The sequence below is a fragment of the Phascolarctos cinereus genome, unplaced genomic scaffold, assembly GCF_003287225.1.
Source record: "Phascolarctos cinereus isolate Bilbo 61053 unplaced genomic scaffold, phaCin_HiC Scaffold_4;HRSCAF=312, whole genome shotgun sequence".
NCBI lineage: Eukaryota > Metazoa > Chordata > Mammalia > Diprotodontia > Phascolarctidae > Phascolarctos > Phascolarctos cinereus.
In genome coordinates, this window is record NW_027555847.1 from 89204716 (window position 1) to 89216271 (window position 11556).

At 47.2% G+C, this 11556-nt stretch overlaps 1 protein-coding gene across 1 annotated transcript; it reads right to left on the reverse strand.

Annotated features, from left to right (window-relative positions):
* Positions 1-8871: 8871 nt before the first annotated feature.
* Positions 8872-10890, reverse strand: LOC110217078 (kelch-like protein 13). The gene has a single exon (XM_020999237.2). It carries the CDS (start codon positions 10869-10871, stop codon positions 8928-8930), a length of 1944 nt encoding a protein of 647 aa, XP_020854896.1. The 5' UTR covers positions 10872-10890; the 3' UTR covers positions 8872-8927.
* Positions 10891-11556: the final 666 nt, after the last annotated feature.

Sequence of the window (11556 nt, forward strand, 5' to 3'; positions counted from 1 at the left end):
GAAAGTCCTTCCCTCAGGGTTATTGCTACCAAGTAAGTATCAGAGATCTCACAGGCTGGGGGAAAAAAGAAAAAAAAAATCCTGCCCTCCTGAGCTGGAAAAAAGAGCAAGAAAAAACTCAGATTCCTGCATTTCTCTGTACCTCTTTTCCTTCATCAACAAAGGATTCAATTTTCTGAGTCCCTAAAATGTTCAGCCCATTTCCTGGCTAAAGTGAAACACAGTCCCCCTCAACCCCCTAAATGGAAGATCAACTTCCCTTCTACTGTTTCCATTTTTTGGTCACCCTGACAAGGACATGCACACCTGCGAGGCCAGAACACAGTCTTAGGAACCTTAGGATTCACTTTGATCACCTTTGTAGACGAATTAGCATCTGATAGGTAAGAACACAGAGCCTGAAGGGTGGGTTCTGGCTTCTGGGATCCTTTCCCAACCATAACATTAAAGGGCAGGCTCCAGGACCTAGATTCTCTCCCTGACGTCATCAGCTAAGATTAAAGACTGGACACCTGAAAAAGAACTTGAAGATTCCTATAGAACTAGAAAGTCAGATACATGATTCTGAAAAAGAAAAATCAAACCCCAAATTGCTGAGTCACCAAGAATGTATCAGAGTTAAGATCATGGTTGTGGAGAGTTTTGAGGTGATGAGCCTGAAGGTAGAAGAAAACTGATTGAAGGATGAAACTAGGAGTCTAGGATGGGGAGAGAGGAAAAAGGGGTGGGGGAGAGGAATCTGGGAGGTGACGCAAGAATCTATTCTACAGTGTCTCCCAAAATCTCCCTCACTGAATTAAGGTTCAGCCTCCTTAGTAAGGGGGCCAGCTCAGGAGGTAGCCTGGTATAGAAGACCTAAACTCTACTCTGCTGCTTTGACACATTAAGGTGACTTTGAGAACATGACCACCTCTAAGGGCATTGGTTTCCTTGGCTAAAGAGGTTTGGAATAGAAATTCTCCCAAATTCTCTTGAACACTTAATCCTATGATCCTAAGCTGCTTCAATATCTATCAGATGAGGGGCAGAGGGAGTCAGCAGACAAGCCCAAAGTCCAGTCAGAAGCATCTCCACACCCCCGAGCTACTTCTGCTTCCCCTCAGCCAAAGTGAACTACTGTGCTCCATGCTTTTGTGGTCCCCTTTGCAGTCAGGGTTCTTCATCTCCCCAAAAGCTTTCCCATATGCTGCAGCAGCCCTTAGTGACCTCTCAGTCCCCACAGCCTCCTGTCCTTGGGTGTCTAATGTCACTAATCATGTTACCTTTCAGAGGCAGTTCTGACAGTTGCATCCCTGCTCAGAACCTCAGCTTCCTTGTCCACAAGGCAGGGGTGCTGAAAATTCTCAGGCATCTACCACACTGATGTCTCAGACATACTCTATGAAGGATTGAGTGCATCTGCTATTTTTCCAACTCTGGTTGCTGTGTCTCTCCCCTCCTCCTCACTAGTCTTCCAACAGGTCCAAAAGCAGGGTTGGGCATATTCTGTGCTTCCTATCTCCACTTCTAGACCCTTCCTTTGCCAACTTCCTTTAATGACTTTTCCTCCTTGCATTGCCATGGTATCTAATATCGCTCCCTTCTCTCTAGCCTTCTCACTGACAGCAGTCGACTTCCAGGACATAATGCTCAAGAACTCTGCCAGCTGATTCACAGAATTCTTCATCCCATTTTCTCCAACACCACCCTCAGAGACTTTAAGATTCTACTTCCATGATTTTACTAAGTCCCTGGATTCACAGCTGGGTAAATTCAAGTCCCTAGATAAGATCTTCCTCAGCTACCCAGAGAGTGGTAGACCTTCCAAATTATCCATTCCACAGAGCCTGAACTTCTGACCCCCTGATATGGCCATTTCAATTCTGCCTTCCCCTCCATTCTGGAATCCCTTACATCCCTAACATTTTACTGGGCTTGTCTCATTAGTCCACACATCTGGGTAATACTCCCTTCCTGCCTCAGCTGCTGCTCTCAAAGGGCCCTCTTCTCTAACATCAGACCTTTACTTTTATTTTTCTACCTTTAAGATGTCTCCTAACTATGCCCAAAGGGCTATAAAAATGTGCATACCCTTTGACCCAGCAATAGCACTTCTAGGGCTATATCCCAAAGAGATCGTACAAATGGGAAAAGGACCCACATGTACAAAAATATTCATAGCAGCTCTTTTTGTGGTGGCAAAGAAGTGGAAATTGAGAGGATGCCCATCAATTGGGGAATGGCTGAGCAAGTTATGGTATATGAATGTAATGTAATACTATTATGCTATAAGAAATGATGAACAGGACAACTTCAGAAAAACCTGGAAAGACTTGCATGGTCTGACGCTGAGTGAAGTGAGCAGAACCAAGAGAACGTTGTATGTGATAACAGCCACGTTGTACGATGACTAATATTGATAAACTTAACCCTTCCCAGCAATACAAGGATCTAAGACATCTCCAAAGGCCTTATGATGGAAAACTCTATCCACATCCAAAGAAAGTACTATGGAGTTTGAATGCAGATTGAAGCATACTATTTGCTATATTTTTTTCTCTTCTGTTGACTTTTGTTTCCTCTTTCTGGTGGTTGCTCCTATTGGTTCTAATTTTTACTTACAACATCACTAATCTGAAAATATGTTTAATAAGAATGTATATATAGCCTATATAGCCTATATCAGATTGGGCACTGTCTTGGGGAGGGTGGTGGGGAGGAAGGAGGAGAAAAATTTTAAACACAAAAGCATATGGAAGCGATAAATCAGAATGAATTAATTAAAGAAAAGATGTCTCCTAAATCTAAATCTCCAGTCCCACCTTCTCTGAAAAAAAGTCTTGAATATCCATCTGCCTAATGAACATCTCCTCCTGGCTATCCCACTAGCCCCTCAAAATCAAGGTGTCCAAACTTGTATATTTACCTAATGAATCTCTCCCCAACCACCTTCTCTACTTTCTGACAGAAAATAATCTGGCATTGTGGAGCAAGGTCTTGGCCTGGGGGGCCACTAGGCCTCTGGTATGCCCCCTAGGCTCCTGCGGTTCTTCCTGGCCTCAGGACCAGGCTCCTCATTGAGGAGCTAATGAGACAGATCAGCAGGAAGACAGTTGTAGTGAAAAGATTTCTGAATTTTGAATCAGAAGAGTCCAAATTCCCTGTTTTCCTATTTACAACTATGTGACTGACCTTAGAGCAAATCAGGATACTTCTTATCTCTAAAAGGAGAGGTTCTCTGATGTACCTTCCAACTTTTAATTCTATCATTCTAAATCACTCCTATATCTTTAAGGAACTCTCATAGCTAAGGCTTAGGGTACTATAGGGCATGTTTGGCAAGCCTGATACCCACTTGAAACCCATTTACCTCTTTCTGTCTTCCTTCTTGCCTCAGCCAAAATGGAATCCATTTAATCCAGAGAGCCTTCAGCAAGAAGTATTAACTCCTCTTCCAAGGGGCCCATCCTGAGTCATCTACTTTTCCCAAATGCATCCATCGAGGGTCTATCTTAGGGACTGATCATAGAACTCTCCTCATTTACACTACATGAGGTTACTACTTCTACTCCTTTACTCTCAAACACATCAAAGTTCTTCAAAGCAATTAGGTCAATAGTAGCCAGATTGAAGTTGTGAAAAATACCTGGGGTATCTTCTAAACCTTCTTTCACTCCTTCCAACTGAGTGGTCAAAAAGAAACTTCACAGTCCACCCTGTGCAGCATACTGAAGGTAGGGCAGATCCTGAAAAAACATACACCTAAGGCAAAAGTCCTGCCCTCATAGAATTCTCAGTCTGCTGGCTTTGGTGAGACCCTTTCATAAACTGCTACTTTTTTTCTGTCCTTCCCTCATCCCTCAAATAGTCTCTGATCACAATTGATTTTCATCCCATTCTTTCCATTCCCAAGGGAAACACCCTTTCATCTTCTCCAATAGGAAAAGGCCCACATTCTCCCAAGAGGCCCTACCAGGCACTTCCCAGCCCAGAGGCAATCGTATTATGCCCACATAAGTAAATCCCACTCCAACTCCCTACAACTCAAATCCTCACTCCATCTGCTCCCATCCCTCCAGTCTCAACAGAAAGTTCCTGGGGGGTGGGGGAGAGCGGTTGGGTTGGTGGTGGGTAACCTTCCCCAAATATTACTACCACCACCCCAGAGGTACTGATAGGAATCCCGTGTCTTTGAGTTGAAAGGGGCAAGGGAACACTGAATAATCCAGGGACACAGGAGATGACACTTTTCCTGGACATATTGTGCTTCCTCCAATCAGAAAGAAGTCCTGGCACTAAGAGGAAGGACACCAGTGTTTCTGTCTCCTCTTCCCAAGTGACCCAAGACTCTGAGTACAAAAAAGCTGGGCATGACTTGAGATTTGGAGTGTCCATTTGGAACTATGTTCCTGCAGAAACAGCCCAGACTGACTTTCTGCAATGGTTTAGGTGCTGGGAGACAGGACTCAAGACAGTGGTTGACCAAGAATTCAGCTGCACCACAGGTCAGCTCCTGTTGCCCTTGGCAACCAGACAGATGCAGGAAGCAGGAGCCTGCATCCCTCCCAACCAAGTGAACCTCCAGCTCCCAAACCAAAGACCTGCCATCTGTCCTCTGAATCATTCAGCCAGAATGCAAGGTGAAGACATCTCTCTGACTCTCTACCAGGCACTCACCTGCCTTCTCACAGCCCCCTCCAACCCTACCCAGGGGCCTAACCCCTGCTGGTTCCGCCATCTTGTATAAGTTACTTCCACTTGAGGGCAGGGCAACTCCTTTGACTTCTCTCTCAAATGAAGACCTTTTATCCAATGCTCTCTATGGTCCCTTACTTATTCCAATCTTTCTGAAGTTGGAAAATCAAAGGTTATTACTTCTTAAAATACCATGTCTTTGGCAGATTTTTGGCAAAGCTGCTAATACCTCATGTTATTTTTGTGGATAAAATGGAGAGACATAGACTAAATGATTATATAATTTTCAGAGCTGGTTGGATGACAGGACAATCAAAGCATGCTGTTAAGGGTTCAATGTCAGCTTGACAGGAAGTCTCCAGTAGACTACCTTAGTGACCTATGTCGGCCCTCTGTGTATTTCATATGTTTTTCAATGATTTGAATAAAAGTATACATGGCGTGCTCATCCATATTGAAAATGAAACAAACCTGGAAGGCTAGCTAACATACTAGACAATGGAGAAAGACTCTGTCGATCATTACAGATCATGTCATCAAAAGATCATGACAGGCTCCAGGCGTGGGGAACCTGTGGCTTCTAGGCCACATGTGGCCCTCTAGGTCCTCAAGTTCAGCCCTTTGACTGAATTCAAACTTCACAGAACAAATCTTAATAAAAGGATTTGTTCTGTAAAACTTAGACTCAGTTGAAAGGCCACCCTGGAGGACCTAGAAGGCCATATGCGGCCTCAAGACCACAGGCTCCCCACCCATTGGCCTGCATTTAGTAAGACTGAATTCACTAGAGGCAAACTGAAAACCTCACACTTGGGTATAGCTTCACAGGTAGGAGCTTTAAGGAGTTACCCTAAAAAAGGAAAGATTTGCCATAAAGCAGTTACTCTAAAAAGTTCAATTTTTTGGAATTTCAAATAAGTCTCTGCATGGGACATCTCTATAAAAAATGCTGTGTGTTTCACCCCTATCACTCCTATCATTCTCTCCACAGACCCAGAAGAAGCAGTGGCCATATTTCCTTCTTTTCCATGGCTACTTCTACAACATCCCTTGCCCACCTTTATCCAACACTTCCTTCTTCTTTGAAGGTCAGGCCATCTGACCTTGCTACCTTTTCCCTATTCTCCTCACTGATATAGACTGATAAACCTAAGTATGTAAAGTACATGGGATAGCTATTTGGCACAGAAAAGGTACAGACCAGCATCTTATGCCACATGCCCAGGAAAAGGTCCCAATGGACACCTGACATATGAAAATAATCTTTAAAAAAATAATCTGAGGAAAATGGATGAAGATCACAGATAAAGCAAGGCTCTCCACCATTGCTGCCACTACCATTCATTATATTTGCTTCAGCAAGAAGACACGAAAGAGAAACAGAAGGACTAAACACAGGTAAAAAGGATACAAAATGATCACTTTTTACACATTATATATTGATTTACTTGGAGAACCCTACAGAATTAACTTTAAAAAATTAAAGGAAACAATAACATTGGCACAGTTGCACCATATAAAATCAATCCACATAAATGATCAACATTTCAGCATACTACCAACAAAATCCAGCAGGCAAGGAAAAAAAGAGAAATTCTATTTAAAATAACTACTTAAATTTATAAAATATTTGCTAGTCTACCTAGAAAGATATACGCAGGAACTATGTGAATACGACTACAAAATATTCTTTAAGGAAATAAAGACACACTTTAATAATTGCAGAACTATGCATTGCTCATTGTCGAGCCGTGCCAATATAATGAAAATGACAATCTTACCTAAATTGTTTATTTAGTGCTAAAACAATCAAATTACCAAAGCATTACATTATAGAACTAAAAATAATATCTAGAATCTTAAGGGAAATAATACAAAATATGAAAATAAGCAGTAATAAGGAAGGAAATCATCCAAACAATTTGGTAATGGTTTAAAGAGAAAGAAAGATCAATCAGTGGAATGAATTAGGTTCAAAGCATACAGAAGGAAAGAAATGCAGTAGTTTAGTGTTTGGTGAATTCAAATAAGCCAGCTACATAGATGAGGATTCACTAATGGACAAAAACTGCTGGGGAAAATTGTACAGCAGCCTAGCAGAGTTAAATTTAGAACACCACCTCATAATATATACTAGAATTATCCAAATTGTCTATATGACTTAAAAATAAAGGTCACCTCATAGAACAAGGAAGCAATTTTCTTTCTGACCTATGGATAGAGGGAAAGGTCTTGACCAAACAAAGGATAAAGAAGATAAAATAAGATAAAATGCATTGCATAAAATTAAAAAGTTTTTGTACAATCAAGACCAAGTCAGCTAAGATTAGAAGTAAAATAGTTATCTGGGGGGGAAATCTTTGTAGGAATTTTCTCTGATAAAGTCTCATTTCAAAGCTGTATAAGAAATGAATAAAATTTACAAAAATAAATGCCACCCCTCCAATTTATAAGCTGTCAATTTATGGCCAAAGGTTATAACAGGCAGTTCTCAAGGGAAGAAAAAAACCATGTGGAGGTGGAGGTGGAGCTCAAAATTGCCATTACTGAGAGAAATTAAAGAAACTCTGAGGTTCTATGTCACACCTGTTAGATAGGAACAGATGACCAAAAAAAGGAAAATGACAAATGGTGGAGGTGCTTTGGGAAAATAGGTACATAGTGCACTATTTGGTGGAGCTGTAAAATGGTGTAGCCATTCTGGAAACCATTGGTACTATGACCCCAAAGTACCTAAACTGTGCATAACCTTTGACCATTCAAACCTCTATTAGACCTATATTCCAATGAGATCAAAGAAAGAGGAAAAGGATTCATATGTATAAAAATACTTACAATAACATTTTTCTAGTGGCAAAGAACTGGAACCTAAAGAGGTGACCATTAATTGAGGAATGGCTGAAAGAGTATGGTATATGATTGTAACAGAATACTATTATATTGTAAGAAATAATGAGAGACACTGTCAGAGAAACCTGGGAATACTTACATGAATTGATATACAGTAAAGTGAGGAGAACCAGGAGAAAATTCATACCTAACAACATTGTAAAGACAAACAACTTTTAAAAACACATTAATACTGATCAGTAAAATGACCAGTTATGATTCCAGAGGATTTGTGATGAAGCCAGCTACCTAAGCCTGGGAAGAGAAGTGACAAACCCGATGCAGAAAGAGGCATACTTTTTTCTGTTAAAACTTTTATTGAACAAAAGATAAAACATGAAACTCTTAATTCATGAAACAAAGACACTTTCTTGATGAAGGTGCATCTTGTGCTAAGTAACAGCAACTCTGAAGACGACATGACATTTAAGTTACATTAATAGTCAAGGAGAACAGACAGAATTCATGGGGACATTGGTACTTGTTGACATGCGGGCTAGGTCAAATCTAGTATATCAGGCTGAACTTGCTCTTTGCCCCACCTCCCCAAATTCATTAATAATTAATCCTTTAATTACTTGTTGCTGTAAATGAAAATTGTTGGTTGGGAAAGGATTTTTTAAAATTTCATATTTGTTGTAACTATCAACTTCTTAAAACTTACTATTTCTCTTGTATGAGCCTACATGAGAAAAGGAACAAACCAAAAACAATACCAAATGATGGCAGGCCCTGGGCAGAGATATAAGGCCTTGCCTTTCACAGTATTTCTGCAATGACATTTTCTTGTCTAAGCAACTTCCTCTGCTTGGAATGTATCGCACCTAGTCAGGTGGGCTGAGAGAGATGGCCGAAGTAGCCAATGAACAGAGGGAAGCAGCTCATCCCAAAGTGCCTCCTTTGAACAACTAGCAGTGACAAAACAAAAGGGAAGAGGTCCCCCCTGGAAGCACACAGGACAGGGTCACACATAAACTACATCCCAATGGCAAGGTGACTCACTGGGCTTCCTCCCATAAGCCGGCCCACCTACAAGCCTCCCACCCAACACCCGGTCACACAAAGTAGGGATGCACAGCAACGAAACATCTGCTAGAGACAACACCTTGCTTTTTGCATTGGTTAAACATTCATCTCTGGTGAAGAGACATTCAGGATGCTTTTGTTAACCACAGAGAAGCATTCTACAACACACGAACATCACAAATGACGTCATTTTCAGTCACTGTCGCAACTACCGTAAGCTAAGCTAAGAACTACTAAAGAACAAGGGACAATAACGGAGCATCTCCCCCCCTCCCCCGACCCCCCAACCTCCCCCAGACCCAGAGAGGAGCCACGTGAAGTGAATCCACAGCACTGGTTTAAGGGGCAGAGAGAGGCGACTCTCGGGAAGGGGACCCCGTGTTTTCCTCGGGAGGAAAAACGGTGAGGGTACAAGCCCGGATGCCGCCGAGTGACTCGGGCAGGTCGAACACTTTGTGCCACTCATCCTTCTCGGGATCATATTTCTGGACTATCTCGACCATACAGCGGTTATTCCAAGAGTATCCCCCCACCACATAGATCTTATCCTCGAACACCGCCACGCCCACATCGCTCTGGCCCCTCAGCATGGCAGCGATGGGGGTCCACTGGTCCAGGGCCGGCAGATAGTATTCACAGCTGAGAACATCATCATAGTCGCTGGTTCCCCTGAAGTGGTTTCCTCCGATCACGTAAAGCTTTTCTCCAACAGTACACATGCAGTGCAGCCCTCTGACGGTGGTCATGGGAGCCTTCTGAGTCCACTTGTCCGTGTCCGGGTCGAAACACATGAGCTCCTTCTGGAAAGTGTCATGAGTGATGCCCCCCGAAATATACATGAGCCCCCCGTAGACGGTGCCCGCGTGGCCGTAGTGGGGCTCGCTCATCTTGGCCACGTAGCTCCACTCGTTCATCCGCGGGCTGTAGCACTCCACGGTGGCCAGCTCCCCGGCCGCGTTGCGGCCCCCCACGGCGTACAGGTGGCCCTTGAGGGCGCTCAGGTGGAAGAAGGTGCGCTTCTCGTTGAGGGGCGCCACCAGGATCCACTTGTTGGAGCGCGGGTCGAAGCGGAACACCGTGTCCACGGCCGTCTTGCCCTTGGTGTCGTAGTTGCTCTGGCCCCCCACCACGTACAGGAAGTTGCCGATGACGGCGATGCCGTGCTGGTAGCGAGGGGCGTCCATGGGCGCCAGGGACTTCCACTCGTTGGCCTTCTCGTCGTACATCCTCAGCTCCTTGCTGACCACCAGCTGCTGCCGCAGCACGCCTCCCAGCGTCACCAGGTGCGTGCTGTCCGAGCGGATGGCCGTGCGCTCCGACTGCATGACGGGCTGCATGTAGGGCATCATCTGGTAGTTGCTGGCCTCCAGCAGCAGGTTGACGCACGTGTTGTCGGCGCGCATGAAGTCCACCGCCTGCACGTAGTTGATGAGGTCCTGCGGCGACATGAGCGGGAAGCGGATGTTCTTCATCAGCTTGGGCGCCAGCTCCATGCGCGGCTCCTCGTGGCGCAGCCAGCGGCACGCGGCCTTGAAGAGCTCCAGCTCGCCGCAGTGCTTCAGGCTGTTGCTGGCCAGCGCCGCGGCCAGCCGCTCGAAGGGCAGCTTCTCGAACTCGCCGCTGTGCAGCAGCGCGGGGAAGTTGCGCAGGATGAAGTTGTTCACGTACTTGTCCACCTCCGTCAGGTTGTACGTGTTGGCCAGCCGCCCCACCTCCACGCAGTTCTCCAGGGACACGCCCGAGATGAGGAAGACCTTGCAGAAGTCCAGGGCCGGCAGCACCTGCAGGAAGCTGGCCGCCTCCAGCGTGTCCTGCAGGTTGTCCATGGTCAGCGACAGCTTGGCCGTGTAGATGAAGTCGATGATCTTCTTCAGGCCCACCTTGTTCACGCCGTGCAGCTTGATGCACTTGAGATCCTGCTCTTTCATGCCCCCCGTGAACATGGCCTTGAAGTAGTCGCTGGCCGAGGCCATCATGGCCCGGTGCACGGGGAACGCTTCATCGCCGTCGCCGGGGACCAGGCTCACGTCGCACAGCAAGCCCTCGCCGCGCAGCTGGTCGAAGCCCCGCAGCACCACCGAGCTGTGCGTGTTGCTGCGGAAGAACCGGGTCGTGCCGGCCTTGGACGACTGCAAGTGGGCGGACACGCCCATCTCGCCGCCGCCGCCGCCGCCGCCGCCGCCGCTCCCCAGAGACGCCTTCACGTGAGCCTCCTCGTCGGGCCCCAGGCACCGCTCACCGATGGCCGCCAGGAGCTCCCCTCCGGGGCCGCAATGGTCCATCCCCCCGTGCCGCTGCCCTCGTCCGCGGAGAGCCCGGGACGGACGCTGCTGACGCTGCCGCTGCTGCTGCTCCGGGGCTCAGCTCGGCTCCTCTGCGGGCGGGGGAGGAGGAGCAGGAGAGGGGAGGGGAGGGGGCTGCGCGGCTCGCGCGCCCGCGGGCTCGGTTTGGGGGGCGCGCCGGGGGGGGCGCGCTGGCGGGCTCGCGGCTTCCTTCCGAGGCCCCCGCCTTCCGCGGCCCGGGCTAGGCCGCTGAGCAGCTCCGGCCGCCTCTCCGGGCCCTCCGCCGGCCTCGGGATCCGCGTGTCCTAGCCTGCAGGGCGGTCCCTGGGGGTCTTCAGGCCCCGCCGGCCTCGGCCCTCGGAGCCCGGGCCTTCCTCCTCGGGCAGAGATCCGGCCGCTAGGCCCCCAGCCTGGGAGCCGCTGGTGCAGCTGGAGCCGACTCTGCGGCCGCCGGGGCCGGGGCCGCTGCTGCTGCTGCTGCCGGGGCTGCGGCTGCGGCTGCCGCTGTTGCTGGGGCTGCTGGGGCTGTTGCTGGGGCTCCTGCTGCTGCCGCCTCTGCCGCCGCCGCCGTTGCAACTGCAGAGACGTACATTTCTGGACTGGGAGAGAACGTGGAAATTTGTTTTGCTTGACTATGCACATCGGTTACCGGGGGGAGGGGGCGTTGTGTTTTAATGGGGGGGCA